We start from the raw sequence: 26,448 nt of genomic DNA, 5'->3' as shown, positions 1-26,448 counted from the left end.
GACGTAAAACTGTACTTCTAACTTTCATAACTTGGGCTATTGTATTCCGATTTAGAAGTGGCATACCTTTTTAAGTTTGTGGTTGAATTCTCTTATACTCTACATTAAAATGTTTCGACTTAGAGATGGTCAAAATTTTAACCCATTTTCATGTTCAAATTTTCCGCATTTCCAGCGGGCTTTCAACACGGGGACCCAAAACTGTACTTCTAACTTTCATAACTTGGGCAATTGGATTCCGATTTAGAATTGGATACTTTTTTAAGTTTGTGGTTGAATTCTCTTTTACTCTACATTAAAATGTTTCGACTTAGAGAGGGTCAAAATTCTAACCCATTTTCATGTTCGAATTTTCCGCATTTCCAGCGGGCCTTCAATACGGGGACCCAAAACTGTACTTCTAACTTTCATAACTTGGGTATTTGGACACCGATTTATTAGTGTCATACCTTTTTGAGTTTGTGGTTGAATTCTCTTATATTCTACATTAAAATGTTTCGATTTAGAGAAGGTCAAAATTTTAACCCATTTTCATGTTCAAATTTTCCGCATTTCCAGCAGGCTTTCAACACGGGGACCCAAAACTGTACTTCTAACTTTCATAACTTGGGCAATTGGATTCCGATTTAGAAGTGGCATACCTTTTTAAGTTTGTGGTTGAATTCTCTTATACTCCACATTAAAATGTTACGACTTAGAGCTGGTCAAAATTTTAACCCATTTTCATGTTCGAATTTTCCGCATTTCCAGCGGGCTTTCAATACGGGGACCCAAAACTGTACTTCTAACTTTCATAACTTGGGCAATTGGATTCCGATTTAGAATTGGATACTTTTTTAAGTTTGTGGTTGAATTCTCTTTTACTCTACATTAAAATGTTTCGACTTAGAGAGGGTCAAAATTCTAACCCATTTTCATGTTCGAATTTTCCGCATTTCCAGCGGGCCTTCAATACGGGGACCCAAAACTGTACTTCTAACTTTCATAACTTGGGTATTTGGACACCGATTTATTAGTGTCATACCTTTTTGAGTTTGTGGTTGAATTCTCTTATATTCTACATTAAAATGTTTCGATGTAGAGAAGGTCAAAATTTTAACCCATTTTCATGTTCAAATTTTCCGCATTTCCAGCAGGCTTTCAACACGGGGACCCAAAACTGTACTTCTAACTTTCATAACTTGGGCAATTGGATTCCGATTTAGAAGTGGCATACCTTTTTAAGTTTGTGGTTGAATTCTCTTATACTCCACATTAAAATGTTACGACTTAGAGCTGGTCAAAATTTTAACCCATTTTCATGTTCGAATTTTCCGCATTTCCAGCGGGCTTTCAATACGGGGACCCAAAACTGTACTTCTAACTTTCATAACTTGGGTATTTGGACACCGATTTATAAGTGTCATACCTTTTTGAGTTTGTGGTTGAATTCTCTTAAATTCTACATTAAAATGCTTGGACTTAGAGAGGGTCAGAATTTTAACCCATTTTCATGCTCGAATTATCCGCGTTTCCAGCGGGCTTTCAATACGGGGACCCAAAACTGTACTTCTAACTTTCATAACTAGGGTATTTGGACACCGATTTATAAGTGTCATACCTTTTTAAGTTTGTGGTTGAATTCTCTTATATTCTACATAAAATGTTTCGGTTTAGAGAAGGTCAAAATTTTAACCCATTTTCATGTTCAAATTTTCCGCATTTCCAGCGGGCTTTCAATACGGGGACCCAAAACTGTACTTCTAACTTTCATAACTTGGGCAATTGGATTCCGATTTAGAAGTGGCATACCTTTTTAAGTTTGTCGTTGAATTCTCTTATACTCTACATTAAAATGTTTCGACTTAGAGATGGTCAAAATTTTAACCCATTTTCATGTTCAAATTTTCCGCATTTCCAGCGGGCTTTCAACACGCGGACCCAAAATTGTACTTCTAACTTTCATAACTTGGGCAATTGGATTCCGATTTAGAATTGGCATACCTTTTTAAGTTTGTGGTTGAATTCTCTTATACTCTACATTAAAATGTTTCGACTTAGAGAGGGTCAAAACTCTAACCTATTTTCATGTTCGAATTTTCCGCATTTCCAGCGGGCCTTCAATACGGGGACCCAAAACTGTACTTCTAACTTTCATAACTTGGGTATTTGGACACCGATTTAAAAGTGTCATACCTTTTTGAGTTTGATGTCGAATTCTCTTATATTATGCATTAAAATGTTTCAATTTAGCGAGGGTCAAAATTTTAGCCTATGTTCATGTTCGGTTTTTACGTAATTCCAATGACTTTCAGAAGGGCAAACCAAAACTGAACTTCAAGATGTCGTAACTTTAGTTACTGGACTCCGATTTAGACGTGTGATACCTCTATGAGTTTGTAATTGCGTTTTCTGAAATTCTTCATTAAAATTCTTCTTTAAAAAGAGCGTCAAAATTTTAACACATTTTCATGTTAAAATGTGCCGCAATTCCAATGGTTTTCAAAATGGGAACCAAAATCTCAACTTCTAGATGCCATAACTTGAGTTATTGTATTCCGATTTAGATGTGGGATACCTCTATGAATTTGTAATATAGTTCTCTAATATTCCACATTAAAATACTTATTTTTATAGAGGGTCAATACTTTAAGCCATTTTCATGTTCAAATGTTCCGTAATTTCAAAGGCTTTCAGACTGGGACCCAAAACTGAAATTCTTGATTCCATAACTTGACTTGTTTGATTCCGATGTAGACGTGGGATATCTATTTTCTTGCCATTTTTAAATTTTTTTATGGAGACGGACCAGTGTTAAAAACAGTTTGTTAATCATGATCACAGTCGCGTAGGGGAAAGCTTGCTTTTAATACGTTTTTTCTGAAATACAAAGATAACCTTAAACCCTGAAATGTTCTTTAACATTACATTAAGCCAGCAAGCAAATTCTATTATTTCGCCCACAACTTCACCAACTTCATTGTCAAACATGAACCACAAATCGTCTTGGCTTTTTATACATTTTTGCGGTTTGCCAGGGATTTGCAAAAGGTCAACAGTTGAACAATACTCTTAATTTATGCAAAATAATTGAGTAATCAAATGTGGGTTTATCTCTTCATCTCTTGCAGAGGAAATTAATATAAATTGAGTTGGCCGGAAAGCTTTTCCTTGTTCGCATCTCGAGGGAAACCCTTGACACTGACCCACTGACAGACAATCTGGGGATTGCTTACTCATGGAGGTTTTCCGGTTTCCTTTCTGTCTCTTTTTCTATTGTTTTTGGCTTCTGTCGCTCTGCTCGCTTTAATTATGCAAAATTAATGTTAATTAGCCTCAGTTGGAGGAATAATAATAAAAAAACAGTGTATATAGAGGGACATATAAAGTTATATGTACATCCGAGAGCTTAGAGATTTTTCCCCAGCGATTTGTGTTGGATTTTTTCGCATTTCATGGCTTTTTGTTTCCCTGGGCTGGCTTAGAAATTTGTAAAAATTCAGCACAGATGGAAATTAATTGCGAATGCTAATGGAAGAGCCCGAGATTGTGGTTACAAAAGGGCCAGTGGGAGGAGCCTCGACATTGATGATGATGGAGACGTCGACAATGGCATTTGTCAGGCGTCAGAACATTTGTCATCGGTTCTAGTTTCGTTCGTTTGGTGCGGTTACAAAATTGCCTTGGCCCAGGGTTGAGTTCCTCACCTTAATCGTACCGTATTGTTTCGCCCCAACTGCTTGTCACCGACTCGAATGAAAATCATTGATGCACATTGATGCCTGCCATTTGATTTGCGGTCTTCTGGCCAAGTTGGCATTACGCTTTGATTGTGATTGTGGCAACTGGCAAAAGGCATTCTGGAAAACCACAGCTAGCTCATGGCTGGACCTTGCTATAAATACCCAGAAATGGGTCTCAGACTTTTGGCCCAAAACAGAAGCCCCCCAAAAAAGAGCAATCTCATTCCGACTCTAACTCCCTTTCTCTGCGATCGTATCTTCTGGTGTCTTTCAATCTCCACTTTTTCGCTTGAACTTTTGAACTAGATTCTGCAGACTGAGTGTATCTATTGTCTTGCCGTCTTTCTTTGCTCAATTCTCCCAAGACGTGAGACTTACTTTTCCCACATCGCTCTTTCTCCGCTGGCAATTTTGGAGCCGAGGTTTTATTACATTAACGTTTGCAATTTGGCGTAATCGGTTCTATGATTTATGGTATCTCAAGCTATCAGCTAAAAGATACACAACCTATCAAAGGGGGAGGGGGATTACGTCGTCTATTGAAAGCAAATTGGAAAGTATCGAAGAGCTGAAGGGAAAAGTGTAAGCACAAAGTTCGTCAGTCAGACGAGGCAAGGAAATTAAATTGAAAGCCTGGCAGGCTGAAGAAAAGTAAAGAGGGTACACGGTACAGGGCACAGAATACAGAGCCAAAGATATAGATGTCGATGTAGACTGGGCCCAACCTACTTACCTACTCGAGTGTCTGAATGTTTGTGCATTAAATATGGCGTGGATAATAAAAGCAGCCGAATCAGCAGAGCAAGGGGGGCGCATTAGTGGGCGTGGCTGGTGCATGTTATATGGTATGGATGTGCTACCTATACCATACTATACTATACCAACCACCCACCACTTGCAACTTGTCCTTGCCTCTCTGCACACATACCACATGGCGTATGATGGATTTATGTTTAAGTTGCGTGCAAGCAACTTAATGGATTTTGTAATTTTCAGAAAAACGAAGGAAGTACACTCTTCTCTTTTTGTATTCATGTCTGTATAGAGATTCGGCATACATATATAGAAAGAGAGGTTCGAAGCCAAAGGCAAGGCGGAGAAAAAGTTGGCCAGAACAAACTATCTCGTAGATACTTGCGCACACAGTCGGAATGGTTCATCCTCAAGTTTCCACCGCCAATCCCCCTGCCGATGGCAAATAGAGAGGGGCTGCCGTGAGCCATGAGCCGGGCTCTTGCGCCAAAGAATTGGAGCATGCCAAGTTATAAAAAATGTTGCTCGAGCATCATAATATATGCGGCACATAAGCATCGCAACGAGCCAAAACCGAGACTTCCTCTCCGTCTCTGTCTCTTTGGCCAGGGAAAAGTTGAAAACGAAAACAAACATTCGGGTGGGAGAACTTGCAGAGCAAGCCGAACTTATCATGCCCTGCTGAAATAACCTTGGAACGGGCCAAGTATGAATTTGTGTTTCAAAAGTCAAGCTCGGCGAAGAACTCAAAGATTAAATGCCAGATGGGTGGACAGGCAAAGAGAATGTTGTTAAGGAATGGCAATTACATAATAGGACGAATTAGAGAATTGAAGGGCAGCTTTCATTAAATATCATATTAGAAAAATTAAATATTATATCAAAATATAACCTGAGCTGAATAAGTAAAAAAAAAACGATTAAAGATCTTGTGTTAAAATTACATAAACTGAATAGTATTTGAAACATTTAAAGGATATACCGAATTTCAGTGTTAAACTAGCTAACCAACCCGAAACCGAAGAGTTCATCAAATTTTCGAATGTAGACAAGTATATAAAGAAGAGGTAAAATAAAAAGTAGAAAGGAACCTGAGAAACAGAATATTTCACTCGAGAAAACTTTTTGGCAATGCCTTTCGACTTGTCTTGTTAAATATTAATTATGCAACTGAGTCGCAATGCGAGAGTAGAGCAATAACAATGACAGTGGGTATATATTTTTCCCCCATTTTATGGCTAGATCCACTTGGCCTTTGGAGACGAATTGTTATTCTAGTGCCACTAGGCGTGTCAGCTCATCCAAATCCGAGCTCCTCTAGAGTAATAGCCACCACTATTATCATCATCATCATCATCATCATGGTGATGAGGGGCTGTTGACAAATTTGGGCATTTGACACGAAACACGATACATTTGCATCTCAGGCGAGAGATGAACGAGTGTATCTATAACATTTCGTGTATCTCAAGTGCTGTCAACGAGCGGAATGCGCAACAATCTAAAAAAGCGGAACACGTGGGAGCTACAGATACTTGCAGCGTACTTACAGATCCGAGTACTTTGGGCTTTGTCTATCCTCACGCATTAGCAATGCTAATTGTGATTTCAGTTGCTGACAAGTGATCTGGCCAAAATCATCTTTATTTTTATGGCAAAACTCGTTTGCGAGCTGATCATCATCATCTTAATGCCCCCGAGGATCGTGGGCGTGCATCTATTAGCTCGCGTGTGTGTGCTTCTATCTTTTACAATGGATCTCGACTGATTCAGGGACTGGGCCTTTAGCCCCCTCCATCAAATCGAGAGGCTAATCGAGCGAGCAGCAGGCAAATCGACTTTGCCAGCGGGCAAGATACAATTTTGGATTTTTTTACAGCCATCGAAATTGATCTGTAAACCTTAACTTTCGAGCTGCTCTAGATTTCGTTGCGGCTCTTTGGGGTATACAATTTTTGATTTCGTTTCGGTTTTTGTTAATGGGCTTTTTGTGATCAAAGCTCGGAAATAATTGCCCCGGCCAACTTCCCCTTTCGGTGAGGGCGCGCCGCAGACAACAAAGCATTTGTCATTATAAAAATTACATTTAATTATATTTATTTTAAGCCAAAACAACAAATGCTCCCGCTCCCAACTTCCGTTCCAGCATGGTTAAAAAGAGCGACTCGATTCGTTTCGGTTTGGTTTTTTGTTGTTGTTTAGCAAAGCGTGCGGGAAATTCATTAGCAATATTTATGACTCGCTGTTTCGAGCTTTTTCTCCTCCGACCTTTTCTGTACACATATATTTTTTTCACATTTCTACCAACTAATTTCCATGGCATTGGAATAGACAGACACACAGCAGCAAAAACAAAAAACAACAACAAAATGGTAGATAGTCAGCGTCATTATTGTTACTCTCTGGCTTCTATTCAAACACGCCCCTTACCTTTTTCCGATTTTCCCCACCTTTTTCCATTGTATTTTGTTAGAATTTGTAGCGGTATTGTTGCTGCTTATGTAAACAATACCCTGTGAGTGTTAGTCACTTGTTTATTGCTGCAAAAGTGCATTGAGAATTCAGATTTCACAGAGAGAAAGATAGAGAGAGAATTGTAAATCAAAGCCCAGCTCATTTGGGAAAAATTCAATTCTATTATACACACTGGTATCTCATTATCTGATCAGACGGATTACGGCAACAAGTTGTTTTTGCCAGCTCCAGCTCCGAAAATAAATGAATTGCCCTTACGGAAATCAATTTCATTTATATCATTGGCGCAACAAAGTATTGGAGTCCATAAATGGTAAATATTATAAGTGTATGTGATATATTTCCCATGTTTTCTGGCCATTGCGCATACGCCTGTTTGGCCGCTCATTAATCGTACTGTGTCCGCAATTTTTGGCCATAAATTTCACGCCACTCGATACCGATACACACTTTTAAGCACACCAACCCACACAAATATCTAAGCTCCATTGTCTATAATATATTCATAGTGCGGTTGGTTTGGTTATTTTTTTATCAATTATTAATCACACAGGATTAGTGGTGCTGCCATTCCCAAATCATCGTTGTTTTGTTGATTGGTGGGGGTCAAATTAAATTCGTATTAGGTCTTCTTCCTCAAAGTTGATGAAGTCTTGGATGTCTGAAAGTTATTTTTATCGTTAGCATATTTTGTCTTATGCAAAATATCTGAAATAATCAAAAGCTGGCTGCATAGATACATTCGTCAGATACAATTCACAGGCGTCGAGGTGAAATGGAAAGGGGGGTGTTCGATTTTGTCCTTGCTCCATTATAATCCGCATTCAAAGCCCTGTTTGTGCTCTGTCCCGCATATATTTACACACAAACTCACATCCACATCCATATGCATACATTGATCCCCAAACATATCTTCGAGATCTGAACTTTAGTTATGTGCATATTTTTGCCAGCTCAAGCGAGCGTTTGTAATACAATTTCGGTTTGTTGTCAGCTCAATTTTCAAGTTGTTTCCCCTAGCTCTCCCTCAAGTGAGTTCTGGATAGTCTACCCAGTGTATTTGGGTTTTTGTTTGTTTGTTTGCCTTGCGGTTGCTGTTATTCCCATTTTGCTGCCGTTGCCTCTGTGTATTTAAATTTTTTTCCAAACCAAAACCAAACTACGCAACGGAGTTGCCAGCAGCTGGCCTTGTTGTTGTTGCAGTAGCTACTGATGTCTCACTACGATAAGAATAAGTGAGTGTGTGCTACACTGAAAGAAACAACAAGAGCGGTCTGTGTTCTCAGAATCTGACCCACTATATTTGCATTCTTTGCATATTTGCCAATGTACGCGATCTAAAATGCAGATTGCTCAGACAAACATCTGCTCAATGAACTTGCTGTGGAATTGAAGTATTTTTTTTAGATTTTAGCTTTAAGCTTAATAAATTTGATTTGTTAGAGAATCATTCCTTATTTGTAATTTTCAGTACATTTTGGATGTTAATGTTTGTCACCCGCTTTTTCCTCTCATTCCTCATCGAACACATTTGTCCTCGTATTTGCTTTTGATTTATGCAGTGTTGTTCAAGACCTTCGTGCCAGTCATTTCCTCTCGTGTAAACATTTGCATTATATTAAATAAACCCAAAAGTATTTCGACAATATCGAAATATTATTAGCATATCGCAAAAAGCAATAACTCACATGATGGTTAAATATTTGACTTGTATTCCAAGCTCAAATTCTAGCTCTTCTGTACACGAAAGGTTACACATTTTTGTGAATTTGTTCTAACATTCATTTAAATTCATTTGAATTTAGTGTACAATCATGTGTGCAAATGAATAATTTAAAAACATTTTTGTTAAGCAAATAGCATTTGGAAATGCTGAAAATAGTTATTAGGGTATAAAGATTTTTAAAATGTATATAAACTCAAAATAAATAAAAGACAATGCAAATATAATTTTTAATTTTAAGTAAATTATTTTCATTATCAATAGATTTATTGCTGAATAAAATATGAATATGAATGCTGAAGAAAATGTGAAATGGATAATGGGAATTTCATAGAATGTATTTAAAAGCATACTTATCGATTTCCCCTCGTTGTTGTATCTTTGCAGTTACACTGATTCGTCAAAATAGCCAACTACCAGGACCTGTTGGGCAGCCATCATCAACTGCTCATAGCCGCCACCGCCGCCGCCGCTGCAACAACCGCCGAACCGCCAGTGCAACTGCAACTGCAACAGCAACTGCAACTGTTGCCCGCGGGGCCGACGACACCAGCGAGCCATCCAATTCAAAATAACAATCTACCCATCAATTCGATTAGCCCGATCAATCAGATCAGCAGCGCCAACCAGAACAACAACAACCAGCAGGCGGTGTTTGAAAAAGCCATCACCATTTCGTCGATTGCGATAAAACGCAGGCCGACGCTGCCGCAGACGCCAGCAAGTGCCCCACAGGTGTTGTCGCCGTCGCCCAAGCGCCAGTGTGCCGCCGCCGTCTCCGTGCTGCCGGTGACCGTTCCCGTGCCCGTTCCGGTCTCCGTGCCGCTGCCCGTCTCCGTGCCCGTGCCCGTCTCCGTATCGGTCAAAGGTCACCCGATCTCGCACGCCCACCAGATCGCTCACACCCATCAGATCTCCCATTCGCATCCGATCTCGCATTCGCATCCGCACCACCACCAGCTGAGCTTCGCCCATCCCACGCAGTTCGCGGCCGCCGTTGCCGCCCACCACCAACAGCAGCAGCAGCAGCAGCAACAGCAGCAGGCGCACCAGCAGCAGGTACAACAGCAACAGGTTGCCTACGCCGTTGCCGCCTCACCGCAGTTGCAGCAACAGCAGCAGCAACAGCGACTGGCCCAGTTCAACCAGGCGGCAGCAGCAGCTCTGCTGAACCAACACTTGCAACAGCAACACCAGCAGCAGCAGCAGCAGGCCCAGCAGCAATCTCTGGCCCACTACGGCGGCTATCAGCTGCACAGATACGCTCCTCAGCAGCAGCAACAGCAACATATCCTTCTGAGCACCACCAGCAACAGCGGCAGCAGCAAGCACAGCAGCAACAGCAACACCAACTGCAGTCCGGTAGCAACATCAGCGGCTGCGACAGTAGCAACATCCGTTGCTGCGGTCCCGACCAGCGGCGGCAGCTTGCCGGACAGTCCCGCCCACGAATCGCATTCGCACGAGTCCAACTCCGCGACCGCCTCCGCGCCGACCACGCCCTCGCCGGCAGGCAGCGTCACCAGCGCCGCCCCCACAACAGTAACAACAACCACATCGGCAACTGGCACACCAGCAACATCGGCCGTTAGCGACAGCAACAACAACCTGAACAACAGCAACAGCAGCCGGGACAGCAGCAACAGCAACGCCATAATGGAGAATCAGATGACTTTGACCCCGCTGGGACTTTCGCAGAGCATGGACTCCGTGAACACGGCCAGCAACGAGGAAGAGGTGAGTGACAGCTTCCATTTCTCTAACCGAAATGTATATACAAAATGTATACCATATAAAAGTAAAAGAACTTGGAAAACGAATCCGAAAAAGAGTTGGCCCCAAAGCAGCGAAATGCGACAAAAGTGACAGCTCGGGGAATACGGAATCCTGCATACTGAAATATTGCATGAATTGGCGGAAAGTCGCTCAAACTTTTTGGGACAGCTGAAACTCTAAGTGGAGTACTAGAATTTGGGCTAAAATTTGCATTTATGTACATAGGCAAGGTCCATGCAAATTATACTGGGGATTATCTTGGGGGAGCTTGGGTTTTAAAGAAATGCAAATATGGGACTTTATAGTACAAGATTTCAAAGAAATTAAATGACTTCCTCTCCTTAAAACCTAGAGCACTGAGTAAAAACCCCTATTCTTTAAACAAACTGGTTTTCATTTATAAGAATGTTTGGTTGAGCTGAAATTAAAAATCCTTTCAATGTTCATAAATTGCTACACATGTGCTGTATAGAACTCTCTTACATTCATTCGCTTTCATTTGATTAATTTAAAGACTTTTGCCTGATTTTGAGTTGCAATAGAAAGTATGATCGATATGTGGAGTGCTGGTGCAATATACAAGTACCACCTCCTTTTAAAATCCCCTGAAATAATGGTGCGCTACATCAACTGGCAGCTCGGGCGCAAGATTTTTGTTCGGAGCCCTCTGTTTTTGGCCAAAAGGGGGGACAGCCTGCTGCTTTATGAAGCCTGCAAATAATAGTGGGAAAGGGGGGGAAGGGGAGGGGGTGGTGCGACGCCTTTGCACTTGTGTAAGTGGCATGTGCATCCAATGGTGGTGCTACTGCAACTGCTGCTGCTATGTTTTGTTGTTGCTTACATTTTGATTATGCGCCTTGTCTTATGCTACACATATTTCACGCTGCTTTCCTTTCATATTTCTTCGCAGCAGCATGCCACGCGTAATCCGCGCGGCACGTGCCCAACCACCCAACCCACCAAACCCACCAGCCCCCCACTGAACCATCCGACCACCCAAAACCCAGCCCCACCCCCCTTCATTCGCCTCGCTGCACTGCCTTCATGTCAAGTGGGTACGTGGCCTTACACGCATACAAAGGGCGTCGTTGGAGGGGGATTGGGGTTGGGGTTGCGAAATAGGGGGGTCTACTGCCACTACTACCAAGCGATGCGTTAAATTTGATTTCATCCTGGATAAAAACAAAAAAATGTTCTTACTTTGCTCTTACTTTTCCCATTTTCACTACGATTATGGATTTTTATGTGCGCGTGATTTTGGCAAATTTATTGAAGTCTTTTATCGCACAGGTTGGTGAATAGTTTGCTAAAGGTTAATGGAAAACGAAAAGTTCGCTAACTTAACGTGGCAAGATAGTAGGAAAAATTCATTTATTTATTATACTAAATTCTTGTTCCTACCAGATATGTTTAGTAAATGTTTCATCAAGAAGAAGCTTGCAATAGGGACTATATATCCTTATTTATTTTGTTTAAAAATACTTCTTTTAATATCGAAAAACAAAATACCTTAGGCTTAACCTAATCTTATAACAAGCCATATTTAAACTAGAATTTATTTAGAAAACTCACAGATATTCTCTTATGCCTTAAGAGTTTTGGCCGCCCTACTGCTGCAATTCTCCTACGGAAATTCGCATTAAAAATGCATCAATCACTTGGCCCCACTTGCATTTCACCCCTCTTCCCTGTAATTTTTGTCTGAAATGAAAAAGGCGAGAAAGATCCAGGACGAAGGATGATAAAGCTGCACATGAAATGAAAAATATTACTGACTAGGAGACTTAAATTAATCAAAATAAATATCAGGCCGAAAAGTAAACGAAGGCAATCTTGCTGCAGTGCGAAAGGATAAAAAGTAAAGATGGCATGGGGTTGAGTGTCGTTGACCTGAACCTGGAAAAAGAGTTGTAAATGCAATCCACCTTTTCCGTAGCGCTACCCCTATCCCTACCTCTCAATCTCCATTTGCTCTCACTCTCTGTCCTTTTCATTCACACTGCAATCTGACTTCATTTGTATTTATGAGTATTCATTCTCAGCTCAGGTCCTCCCACTTCTTTTGGTCCTTCACGTGTGTCTCTCTGTGTGTGTGAGCTGCATGAATTATTGATAAGTCAATTAAAAAAGTATGACAGCGGCTGATGGTTGGTAAATATTTTACAGAGACCTCAAGCCAGGGCAGCTAGGGGAACCCGATCCCTGAACGATGCATCCTGGCCACGATGTTTGCTTGTCATCTGCAGGCGGCAACATATTGCTTTTCTTTCATTTAAACGTTTTATGAGCCAGGAAGCCAATTCCCCACAGCTTCACTGCGGAAAAAATCGGATTTTGATTGAAGTTGCATCTTAAAATTGGCAGGACGAAGTCGTATGAGAGCAGAATTAAAATTAGTTGAACTTAAGAATATTTAAATAATTGTAAGGCCTAAATAAATTGTACGCAAACTATTCAGAGCTGTTAAAAGCGATTGAGATCACTAATATTTTCTTGTTATAATTTAATGCTAGGTCTTGCAACCATTAACCAATAGTAATAAATTGAAGGACTCGGAAAGTATACTTTTTTCAGTGTTTAACTGAGCAGTACAAATTTCGGATTTATTTTTAAGGATGGGGAAAGAGTGCTGCCCAAGAGTCCTGAAACTGATGCAGAGTGGCGGACTTCTGGGGCCATCGAGCAGTCAAGTGTGCGCAACCTGCCATATAAAAGTGTGTGCGATGCAATCGAGTGACCCCTGGTCCCCAGAACCCTTCCAGAAACCACCTACTTGCCCCCCTGACTCCTCTAACTGCACCAACAAGTTTGTGGCAGCACGTTTCTGCTTTGTTTAAATGCAAAATGTGGGAATATATATAAAATAAACTTAATAGAACTTGTCACAGATGTCCTTTGGACCCGGTTGCCAGGGCTGACATCACATCCTGCCCAAAGTTGCGCACAATTAAACTTTTAACTTTTTGCCAGTTTGCTGAAGGAGTTCACCCCGCCACCCCCTACCCTTCCTTTTCTTCTGCCCCTTTTTATGCACATTCCACATTTTTGTCATGTGCACTCAACGGAAATTGCCATGAGCCAAAATGGTAGCTGCCTCAGCTTCCATATCCCCCTGCTTTCCATTTCCACCGTTTCCACTCCCCTGACAGTTTGCAGTTTTCCAGTTTGTTGGCATTATTTCGTTTCACATTTTTTCAATTTGCTTATTTATTTGCCGTTGTTTGTTCGCAAAATTGCAAATAGAATAATGGCCAAAAGAATATCAAAGTTGCGAGTTTTGGCCACTAGGTGGCGCGCGTCAGACTGTCAGGTTGGCTAACGAAACAGAAGGAAAAGTTTGCAGTTTCCGTGCCGCAACTGTTGCTCACCTATGGCTAAAAATATATAAAAAGAGAACTGAAACAGAAATGAGGCTAAAAATGCCTGAGTGCGAATGGGAAAGCCAATACTATTTGGCCCAATGAATTTGGCCAAACAATTCACGCCCCCCTTGAAGGTCTCTTCACACTTTTAGCCCGCCCCTGCACACAAAATGTCAACTGTGTGTATTTTATTTACTTATTTACATTTGCATTTTATTTGTCCTTGCTCTTTGCCATTCTCCACCAAACCCTCGAAATGCCAAAGAGTTGGGTTTTCTGATTTTTCCCTCCGTTTTTTTTGTTTTTGACAAGGCTTTTAAGCTAACATCGATGCAGTTGGCAAATTGGTTTACGTGGTCAAATGTTTTTAGGGAACCGTCTGTACCACTTTCAAATTCCAATTCCAATCAGGTACCATTCCCCTTAACAAAGACCACTTTGCGGGCAAGTCCTCGAAGCATCTTGAGCGCCATTAGGCCAAGTCAAGTGGCAACCTTCAAGTTTGGGTTAAGCTGACTAAACTGCACTTAAAATAATATTGATGATATTCTAGTGATGATAAAAACTAGAACAAGACAATAAAAGAATGTCTTCAGAAATTGGTTTAAAAAAAGCTTGGCTTTAAAAGAATATTTTTTAAATATCACAAAAAATTCACAAATTTACAAATCTTTTTTCCAGTGCAGCTAATGACTATATAAAAACGATGAAGTTGCATTTCTGGCTGCCAAGGAATGGGTGGTGGGCTAATTCAATTTGGCTAAAGACAATTTCGCGCTTAATGAAATTATTAAAAGGTTGGGAAAGAAAGGAAAGGACGGCAAGACTCTCAAGATGTTATCGGAAATAATTTGTGTAAAACTAGAGGTGCCAACATAAAAAAGAATCGAAGAGAAGGTGCACTCAACTAAAGGTCGTTGGATCTAAGAACCAAGATATGAGATAGTTCAAGTTAGTTTGTAAGGGTTATGAGCAACAGTTAAAGTGACTTTAAAACTCCCGGGAGTGGATTTGACCTTTTCGAGGGAGTTGGGAAATGGGAATATGGAACGTGACTTGTGGCAGCTGTCGCTGATTAAACTTCAATTAATAAAACAAACGCCATGCAACGTCACCTCGTGTGACACTTGTGCTCTTCCTATCGGCTTGCGGTGCTCATTATGCATTTAACATGCATTAACCTACCGCCGTGTAATGCAATTAAAAATGCCAGCTGAACACATAAATTACACGCTTAAATAATGCAGAAATTAATAAGTTCTGTTCGGCCTCGACGCCCACGACCATAATTCTTAATTACCTGTATATGCGTGTGGGTGAAAGGGACAGGTCGAGAAGAAAAGAAAGAAAGAATACAGTTGATGGGAAAAAATGGGAAAAGAAAGTGCAGTCATAAACCCTGGCAAACATTGCAGGTCGGCAGAGTTTTCTTGGCCCCGCTGGGTATGCTTTCAAATCTCCCAGCCTCATCATCAATATTCCCTTTAAATGTTCCTGGAATCGCATTTTCCCTTAGCTGAGCCAAGGCCGCTTTTCCGATTTGACCATTTTGTGCTAGCTTGTTCGCCTTTTGTTTTCCCTGCTCATTACGTTCGGAATATCGCACCCGGGAGCCACATTTCTTGGCCCCTTAAAACTCATTAGTCGCCGCTTTGTTTCTCTCTAAAAACAGTTCTTTGTCTCTGTCTTGTGTTCTTGTTTATGCGTTGCCATCAAATCGACACAACATGCAAACGCCTCATAAACGAGAATTCCCCATCAACAGACCACCCAAAAAGAAAAGGAAATGCGGATAGAGTGCAAAAACAAGTAATTAAAGCATAATAAAAATGGATTTCATTTTGGCACAGAGTGGGTTTTATTTCTTGGGAATAAGGATTTAATTGTGCTGGGTGATTCTGACACATTAGGATTAATTTTTTAAGAAAATACAAGTGTTTCCTTTACTCAGAATATTTTTAGAAAGTATTTATATTTTGTCAAAAGATTAATATCTATTCAACGTTATTTGGAAGAATTCACGGTCTTCAAAAATATAAGAGTGAAGTGAATTAGTTCAATTTTTTCTTTTCCTTTGACATTTGCAATTTTACTATATCTTGCAAATTTTCCATCCGCCTCCATCTCGTTTTTGTGTGAAAATTCTTTTAAAATATTTTTTCCTGTTTTCCATTTTTCCTCCCCTCCTTTTGACCATCAATAAATAAGGCTGTCTGTAAACACGCATATACAAAAAATGTTGCTGACACTTGCAACCATTTCCGCTTACGGTCAGTTGACTGTGGCTGTTTCCTCTCTTCGCTCGTTTTCCCACTCATTTTCCTCGTCCCAGCGCCTTTTTGTATGCAATGCGACATCTGCCGTCTGCTGCCTTTTTTATGATTATTATAAGTTTCCTTCTGTGTTTGTAGGTGTGGGAGTGATGATGGTGGGTTTCCCCTTTTTTTTGTTGATGGCAAAAATTTCACTTAGCGTTTTTGTTGCTCCCTTTGTTGTTTATTGCTGCTGCTGCTCCTGATGTTTTGTGTTGTGTCATCATCGACACGCAAGTCAAACAAATCACCAAACAAATAAGTGCAAACGGGCATTTTGGGGATGGCCGACACAAAGGTAGCGGCCATGGTAAATGAAAAGATTCAACCCACAAAATCGGGTGGGCATATACCATATACCTTCTGCTCTTTGTAAACACAAAATCGTGACAAGGCCAAAACAACAAAGTGAATAAAAATACGGCTCCTTTCTTTTTTTCTTGTTTTAGTTACAGTTTATGGTCAGGGAAAAACTCTACCATTTTCACCTAAAAAGAAAAGAAAGTAAGCTCCTCACCTTCAGCTGCTTATTTTTTACGTGGAATAATTGAAGTTTCATTTGAGTTGTCCCTTCTTGTTGTTCTTTACCGAGGGGCGGACAAATTGTTGGCAAGTTGAAGTTGAAACTCCTGCGGTCAACGCCGAGTGAGTGAAAAAAGGTTAAGCTCAATTAAATATTGATGGAGTTGGGTAGAACTTGGTGGGTTTATGAGGAGGAGGGGAGGGGACAAGTGAATTCCCATCAATTGAAAATTTATAAGCAAGCTGACCATTCTGCCTTGCGGAAAATGTAATTTACACGCTGCGGTTGAATTTCGGTTGCCCTTGTAAAAAAGGATTTTGTGTGAGGAAGAGAAGAGGTTTTAGTAACCTAAAGGGAAGTAAAAGGTGAAATGCCTTTGGTTAAATTTATTTGAAATTTATTTGTAACATCAAAAATATGTAACATCATCAACAATTAAGCAGATTATTTTGTTTATATTTCACACAAGTTGTGGGATCTTAAGAAGTCTTTTATAAATTGGTGAATTTATTATCGACCCTTATTTGTTTTCACTCAAATTGTAAATGTCCCTACAAGAGTGGCCAAGAAGTGTAAAGTAAGTGATGTGGCACTAAATAAATAGAGGACCCGAACCCTATATACACCAGATTCTTCAGCCAAAAACCCCCCATCCCCCCCCCTCGGCAAAACGTTAATGTGTTGAACATGTTGGCGGTAATGTGCTGACAACACGCAATCAGGAAGCTTCTTTGGGGGCGGGGAAGGGGGATCAACATCCTCTACAGGCCAAAGACAAATGACAATGCCACATGCCACACGATTTCTTGTAAGTCCTAGTCAGTCCCTCAATCCCCCTTTCCTCGCTCCTTTGACTATTTCCTTGGTTTCCGCTTGAGTTCCTTGGAGAGTCGAAATAATTCTTGGACGGCGCGTGCTGTGTGTTTGATCTGTCGCACTTGGGAGGGCTTCATTAGTGGGCACAGAACACCAAAAGTGTTTGCCGTCCATCATAATTAGGCCGTAGACCGGAACATGTGTTTTGGGGCCCTCCCCCCTCAACAGCAACAACCGCATCGCCGCCCCTGCCAACCATCAACCATCTGCAGTCATGCAAACATTCTGCTTTTTTCGCTATTTTATTTTCAGGCTTCTCTATCAATTCATTGGCCATGCCAAAGGCCAATTCATCCAATCAAGCTCAAAAAATACAGAGCTTAGTCAATAGCAGTAGTTGAATTTCAACTGTGAGTGGAGAATTCTAAAGAAAAACTGAAGGTTGTGCGATACCATTAGCAACGAGTGCTCTCTGTTTCTATTTATTTTATCAACATAAATCATAAATCATACATATCATATATTTCTTTTTAACTAATCAATACTATTTTTAAGGATTGTGGTATTTTTTTTGTCAAAAATAATAATAAACTTGGATAATAAAATCGGAATAAATGTGTAATGGCTTCCCTGGCTCAACTTTAAGTTTTATTCCATGATTTTTGATGGAAGTGCTGTTCTTGTGTGCTTTTTCAGTTTGCCAAACTGCGTGGTGGGGTCAATCATGAAATATGAAATTTACACACCCCAATAGACACGCCCACACGCCCCCCCGCACACATACCAACAATTACCCTGCAGCTGCACTCAATCTCGCACGGAATTCTCACACAAAAATTGAGGGGTTGGGCGGATGGTTTCGTGGCAGAGGCAGCCATTTGAGCGGAAACCGGAAATCAACTTTAGGGCGCCTTTTGTTTATGCGATTTTATTTTTCTCTGCACTACAACGCAAAAACATAACAAAACAACAACAACACTGAACTGCGCCCCAGTGAAAACAAAAAAAGCGGCCAACAGCATTCGGAAAAAATCATAGCACAGCTTTAGGGGCCGCCATCATTCGGTTTTTCATCCCACTTTTCATTTTTTTGTTCATATTTCCCAGCTTCATGGTCCTTATTTGCTTAGCATGTGCAATGTATGAGGGGGGGGGAGAGTTGCGTTAAAGCCTTGGCAGCAGGATTCTGTTTTCACACAGCTTTTGATGTTTTATGCAAGCGAAGAAAAAGAATGGCTGTCGGGTTCACCAACGAGGGGACAAGTAAATAACCAAGAAAAAATTCACAGAATAACACCAAAGATTGAAAATTAAACTGAGGTTGCCCACAGATAAATAGAACACAATGGTTATTGGACGGAAACTGATATGGATAGGAAGAAGTGCAACAAGTCAAATTTAAAGGTGTAATTTAAAAAAAACTGATTAAATACATGTTCTATAACAGTTATTTAAAAAAAAATGTTAGGATAAATAGGTTAACCCTCTTATTAAAAATACAATTCTATTAAAGTTTCCCTAACATTTTAAGGACACGCCTTCCTGATTTAATATATTAAAGGCAAGCCCCTGGCCACTTGCTGTACTCCCAACCCCTGGTGATTTCTCAAGATTTCCCCCTAACTGACTGGGAAAATTGCTCCATTAAATTTCCCAAAGTGCGTAAATCATTTAGCAGCCAAGTGTTCCGTAGGTTCATTTACCTAGAACAGAAACGGTGGGCGTGGCAAGGGACTCACTCCAGGCTCCACGTTCCACTTTGCCACTTGGCTTGGAACTTTTGTACGTTGCCTTCAACTGGCGATGCAACAAAGCTGAAAAAACTTCATTCAAGCCGGGGCCAACAACAACAAAAAGAGCGGGTAAAAATGGTCAAAAACCATTCAAGCATGATTTTAATGGCAGTAAAGGAGTGGTAAAAGGGGGCTACCCAGGGGGTAGTGGCGGGTTGGTGGAGGCAGGGGGTATCCATGTAGCTGGGTAAGCAATTCATTTAATTTGCGTGCCCCGTAAGGGTGCGAGTTTCAGTTCGGCCAGGATGCACTGTGGTCGTCTTTCGAAAATCCAAGTTCCAAGAAATCGAAGGGATCTAATATAATATTCCCAAAATAAAATAATAAAATTGTAAGTTGTGGCGAGCTAAAAAAAATTGATTTGAGTTAAAACTAATTCTTTAATATATTAATATCTGACTTAAAAATAACTTTGGTTTCTTAAATAGTTCTAGAAAAATTTGTTAAATTTCAACCAAGAACTATTATTTTATAAGCCAAAATTTAATTATTTCTCTTCGCTGTTGAACCCACTGTACACTTACCATCCCAAAAGGATACCCGTTTGAAACCTGAAACCGGCGGAAACTCCCATGCCACACAGCCCCGCTCCCTTTGCGTAAACATAATTTTCTTTTCCGCCTATTTACGTCACAAAAGGCAAACCGGGAGTTTCCAGAAAGGCGGCAAATAAGAAAGGAATCGCCGCTTAATTCCAAAATGTCGGTGTGGCAAAGCGAAAAAAAGGAGTAGAAAGGCAGCAGAAATACTTGGGCATATAAAACATCATCGAGTTTTTTCTTGAATGGGCATTGTTGTCAATGAATGGCAAAAAACCCATTTAGAGGGCCATTGGCAATCTGTAAGGAAAAATTGTCGCCGGTCAACATGGGTTAAGTGTGCTGGGTGCGGCATAACTGTTGATTCAGCATTTGTGGGGAAACTTTCTATAATTTATGGATTTTCTCTGGTTCAACCAAAATTAAATTAAGCTTTAATGTAATATAACTAATTTTCTGTTTTATTTTTTATCATTGCAGGTATGTACCCGTTATATGGACTCTCAACTTTCGTGTATCTATTGAAATTTATCTCATAACACACGCAAGTATACAAAAATAGCATTGGTTACGCTTGGCTGACAGGAATATCAATGGAAAAACAGACTCAATCAAATGCTCATTAGCCGGCACAGAAATTTGGGTCATGAAATGTCCATTTAGCTATGGTAAAAATCGCACACAAATTATACAGATCCCCTGCCCCCCACCTAAACGTCCTCTTTAAGTGCACGATATCAAGCGAAACACATATAATCCCAGCTGAAAATCAAATATGCATGGAACATAATGCCGACTTTATATGAGGGGTTGTTGAAAACCCGGTGGATCGGAGGACGATGGCTCCGATAGCCGTTGGAGCGGTCAGTTGACGTGCTCTCGCGTAATTACAGTCCGAAATGTCGACGTACCCCTTCCCAAAAGCCCCCCGATTTTCCATCCAACCCTCCACCAAAGCCTTATTTAGCTTGCAAAATTTTCAATTGTGTGCGGTAGCTAAGGTCGCACAATGTCGCCCCCTCTAATGATGCCTTGTTGTTGTCGCAGTGTGCAATTTGGCGAAAACTAAATTGTTCTATTGTATTTAAGTTAATTACTCATACTAATGCTAATTTGTGTCTCGTACGAGTCGACAATTGTCGTGAGTGCGGGATAGCAACAATAGATATACAGATTGCCTCCCTTGTTATTGCTGATGAAGAGGTCCCAACCTTAAGTAACTCAAAAAATTCCAATAAAAGTCTTTTTACTTAATCCTAACATACGTTTACCAAGGGTTTCTGAACAATGAAGTAATAATAAAATACAAATAAATATTTGTTCTAAAAGAAACTGATAAAAAAAGAGGGATTACGAAAACCTTTTATTGCGTTCTGAGCCCCACAAAAATTTCCCATGGATAAATACTCCCAGTTCCAAATAGATTGCGTTTATATAGTATGTGCTCCATCATTCAACCTTCATGGTTCGGCGATTCCAAAAAAGTAAAGAAACAAAAATAAGTAACAAAAATTTCATTGCGAAATGTCCAAATGTCTCGGGTTGATTGTTTTATTTACGACCCTCTGCTTAATGTTTGACAAATTAGAGACAAAAACAGCAGCAACAACAATTAACAGTGGCAAGTACAGGAAGTTAATGGCATTTCGCTGCCAAAACAGAGACAATGGAAAATGGATAAAAGTTGTACAGAAATGAAAATGAAAAATAATAACTTTTTATGCAGAAAGAGGGAAATAATGTTTACATTCGAGTGCGGTTGAGCTGGGTGCTTTGAGGTGTTGGCTCGAATTACACGAGCGGCTTATGCAAGTCGAGTTGCCACAAAGAAAAAAAAGAATGCTCAACTTATCCAGTTACTTCGGCACACACTCATCATGTTTTTTTTTTCGTTGGCCACGCCCACAGCCTTAGGCCTCACGCTCAAATTACCCATAACCACAATCGAATCCAATTGAGTACCATCCCCTTCATTTCGATCCCCACAACCACCCACAATTGCATGTGGTGTATAGAGCTAATGAAATAATAAATATTAATCAGGCGCCTTTGATTTGGCTCAAAAGTTGTTTGCCTTGAGAGCGATTTCGAATCTGACTACGAGCACTCACTCATCTCAATTGAAACAATGTTTGGCAAAGCCTTAATTAAACGAATTACATAAGTGGATGGCCCTGAATGAGTCGCGTTAACTTATGACAGCCGACGATCTAGCCATCAATCAACCAGTCAAACAATTAAACTAAACTGATCGTTGAGAAATGCATTTTAAAGCAAAGATATGAATTGAATAAAAGCCAAATAAATAAATTCCTTCTCTTAAATTTAACCCAATTTGGCCAGCTTAAAATTGCCAAATAATTTCCAATTGAAATCAAATAAAATCAACCGCAAATCAAATAGTTATACCCGTTACTCGTAGAGTAAAAGGGTATACTAGATTCGTCGGAAAGTATGTAACAGGCAGAAGGAAGCGTTTACGACCCCATAAAGTATATATATTCTTGATCAGGATCACTAGCCGAGTCGATCTAGCCATGTCCGTCTGTCCGTCTGTCCGTCTGTCCGTCTGTCCGTCTGTCCGTCTGTCCGTCTGTCCGTCTGTCCGTCTGTCTGTCCGTCCGGATGAACGCTGAGATCTTGGAAACTATAAGAGCTAGGCTATTGAGATTAGGCGTGCAGATTCCTGAGCTTCTTACGCAGCGCAAGTTTGTTCCAGCAGAGTGCCACGCCCACTCTAACGCCCACAAACCGCCCAAAACTGTGGCTCCTGCAGTTTTCATGCTAGAATAAAAATTTTAACTGAAATGTATTATTCTCATCAATACCTATCGATTGACCCAAAAAAAAGTTTGCCACGCCCACTTTTACGCCCACAAACCGCCCACAAACTTCAAAAAATCGTAAATATGAACGCGGATATCTCGGAAAATATCAAAGATAAGTAAATGGGATTTCAGATTTAGATTCCGTAGGCTTGAGCGCAGCGCAAATTTGTCACGCGAATATGCCACGCCCACTCTAACGCCCACAAACCGCCCAAGCCTGTGGCGCCCACAATTTCCATGCTAGATAAAAAATTTTAACTGAAATGTATTGGTCTTGTCAATACCTATCGATTGATTCAAAAAAAACTTTGCCACGCCCACTCTAACGCCCACAACGCTTAAATCTGTCTACCGCCGGTAGGTGGCGCATTTCAATCTCGCTTTGCTGCTTGCATATCTCCATTTTCCTTTGGTCCCTTTAGCTGAGTAACGGGTATCTCATAGTCGAGGTACTCGACTATAGCGTTCTTCCTTGTTTTAATTGTTTTCCAACTGAATGGAACCGTGTTTTTGCAATTTAAAGTTTAATAAAAAGGAGCACACAATTAAAATCAAATATAAATGGGACTACAATTTTTCCTGTGTGAAAGAGAGTTCTCTAAACTCCATTCCCACCTTGAAATTGTTTAAAAATACGTCATCCGTCCACTCATTAAATTGCTTCAGCTAGCTGCTCAAGAATTCTAAACGCATTTGGCATTTGTGAGATGGTGTAAAGTGGATTTGCATGGACATTTCAGCACGCTGTCTTCCATTTCCCCAAGAAAAAAAAACATAACTTGTTGCGAATGTGTTCTGTTGGCGCATAATTAAATATTTCATTTGAAATCTGGTCGCCCCTTAAAGAACTGGCGGGCTGTCATTTGGTTAACAAATTACTTTACACACTCGGCAGCAGAAGACACAGACACAGACTCCGGCAGATTGCCCAGTTTTGATAAATCTGTGCTCCGCTTCGGTTTTTCCAACACCCCCAGCGCCACCCCCTCCGTTTTCCACTCCAATTTTCCCAAGCAGACGGAGCAGACACTTCCATCACGTTTATCGCGGCAATTTCATCTCATGACTGACTAGGCATCGTCTGAGAGCAAAAGTTGAGTGGCAGTTGCAACTATAAACCAGAGGCGTAGTTTTTCCTTGATAAGAGATTTTTCGGCGCCGCTTTGGCATCTAATCAGAAAACCATTTCGGTAAATGGCCCGTTAATAGCCGTTCGTAAACCGAAAGAAATGCGGATAGGGATATGAAAAGTTGCAGAAGGGACAGCTGTTGCCTAATGGCTACGACTAAGCCCAACTTAAAGCCCAACTTTTGCCTAAGCACCTTCAACTAAGCCAATTTGTCAACAGGAAGTGGAGGAGTATGTACTATATAGATGAGCAGATGAGATGGTAAAACTTTTAAGCCACCGACGACGGCGTTAGGTGGTTTAAAGTCAAACTTTAAGTCTGATGAAAACCGCTGAAGGTGCTCATTAAAAACATGTCAACTTTCCCCCTCACGGCCCCTCTGTTCCTCCCCTTTTATGTGGAGATAATTTCTAACCAAATGTGGTTACATCATTAGCGTGTGTCTACCCCCTGGAATCCCCATGTACCATATATAACATCTCTTAGCTCCGCCAGCATGCGTGTGGATGTAATAAATTTATTAGTATCTCACCCCGCTGCTTGCTGCCTCTGCAAATGATGCATGGTGGATATACCGGACCATATATCAAGGGCTGTGGGATCTCTCCCTTTTTTTTATATCCCCCAAGCCCTGAAACAAAGGCTTCCTCCCACTGGTAGTTCCTTGAACTTGCCGTGTAGACATATTATTTAGAGGCCCTCGGAATGAATCTTCCGCCTGAAGGATGGGCTGGTGGATTCGGTGTTTGCTATATGTATATTAAAACTGGCATTTTAATGAGCTCCGTCAGATTAATCTTTGTCGGCGACAGGTGTTCCACATGGAATGAGTTCACTTACTTGGTTAGCTTTGAAACTTTTTAGGAAAAGAAATTCCCTGCCTCTCGTATTCTGGCTTAGACAATTAAAAAGCAATTTAAGGCAATCGCTGCGGAGCCTGGGAATACGTTTTTACGTTTGCCACTTTAAAGTTTAAACATTTAACGACAAGTCATGGACAGATCTCCCTCTCCTTCTAACAGCACTCTTTTCCCTTCCCCTCGTCATAACCTCGTACTAATGGAAAGTTCGCGTAATTTGTCAGCAGACCATAAAAATGTACATATATGTGCCATGAAAAATAAAAAACTGAATTTGCCACATTCATTTTGCATATACGTATGCAAAAGTGCAGTTGGCAGAAAAATGTTAACTGGTTGACAGGGCACGATAGTACACAGAAAAAAATATTTTAAAAAACGTGGTCCAAATAAAATTGGTTGAATATAACTAAGCACTTATTAAAAACAGGAGGATATATTTCTACAATATATGATGTTTTGTTTAAGCATATCGGTTAAGATGTAAGCTGTAAAATGGTTAGCGAAGTTAGTAATCAGATCAGAGATATCTGGTATGTTCTATCATTACGGAGGTACAAAAAGGATACAAAAAATTCCACTTATGTTATAAAACATTTTTTAAAGTTAGTTAGTGTTTTTTGAAGTGTAAGTTGAGCTGGTTGACGGGGTTAAAGTTTATTTGCCGGGTCACGCCTGCCAGGCGAGTCGAGTCTGTCTGGTTTTTACTGTTAATTAACGCCTGGGAAATATCATCATCAGCATCTGCCTCAAAATTTTCCTTCAGTTGCGTTTTTGCATCTTTTCTGACCAGGTGACGATGACATTTGCGGCAAATTGATTAATGATTTGCGAGGATGGAAACTGTCCGCAGCTCTTGACATTTAACTAAAAGGTTTTCCCAAGCTTATCGTGGCATAAGTTTCCCACTTCCCGTATCACCCGCCTTATGCACTCCGCAAACAAACTAATAAATGCCATGAAAATATTATGTATACGCCACATGGCCAACATAAATATTCATTTTACCGCACGCACTCCTAAAATAGCTTAACTGTGTGAGTGTTTGTGTGTGGCAGCCATTTTGCCACTTTAATGGCCACAAATACATCACATGACTTCTCATAAGCTTCGCCAGCCACTTGAGCAGCTTTTCCACCCGCTTTTCCTGGCCAAGGACGCTGCGATGTCTCAGGGCGGAAAAGTGCGGAAAAACGGGGAATCATCCTTTGCTCTCGTTTTTCTCCCCTTTTCCCGGCGACAACTTGTCATATTTATGTGGAATCGTTTAAGCCAACTTGGCGTTGTGAATTGCTGTTGGTTTAGCAATACAAATGCGGCAATTGCCAGGAGCAAAAAAGAAGGAAAGCAGCAGTAAGCAGCTCAGAGTTGAATGTTTTTTGAGATTGAAAGAAGTTACTTTAATGCGACCACTTTCTTGATCTTTTCCAAAGTCACCGCCCCATGTGTTGTCGACAACATTTTATTTAATTACTGCCATTTGATTGTTGCAACCGATGTCTGTGGCTGTGTGCTTATGAAAACTGTGGCACAAACTTGGGGGAAAACTTCAAGGGTTTCCACAGAAAAGCATGGTACTTCAATTGCATTAACATTTAAATAGAAACGTGTGTGTGCGGGGTAGCGAGTTCCATTTGGAATTTGTTGTGTCGTGGCCCGTGACAGGCAAAAATGTTTTGTTATGAATTTTTCATAAACCAAAGTGAAATGTGCGATATGCTGGGTTGGAAGTGTGGGAGTTGGGGGAATTTTTCCATAGGATATATATATGTGTGAGGGAGGAGGAAGTGCTCAGTATGCCAGGCACGTTGTTGCAGGACTAAGCTATGTTCAATG

The 26,448-nt window shown here is 40.6% G+C and overlaps 1 protein-coding gene across 1 annotated transcript in view; it reads left to right on the top strand.

The window, feature by feature from the left end:
• Positions 1-9,069: 9,069 nt before the first annotated feature.
• LOC119552323 (protein couch potato) overlaps positions 9,070-26,448 on the top strand; it is a gene marked incomplete at its 5' end in the record, with an annotated part of 48,518 nt that continues 31,139 nt past the window's right edge. Inside the window, 1 exon segment of the mRNA XM_037862070.1 lies at positions 9,070-10,410. Within this exon segment, the coding sequence (XP_037717998.1) occupies positions 9,070-10,410 (1,341 nt within the window).

This window comes from Drosophila subpulchrella, chromosome 3R (genome assembly GCF_014743375.2).
Source record: "Drosophila subpulchrella strain 33 F10 #4 breed RU33 chromosome 3R, RU_Dsub_v1.1 Primary Assembly, whole genome shotgun sequence".
Lineage (NCBI taxonomy): Eukaryota > Metazoa > Arthropoda > Insecta > Diptera > Drosophilidae > Drosophila > Drosophila subpulchrella.
This window is presented reverse-complemented; position numbering and strand designations above follow the sequence as displayed.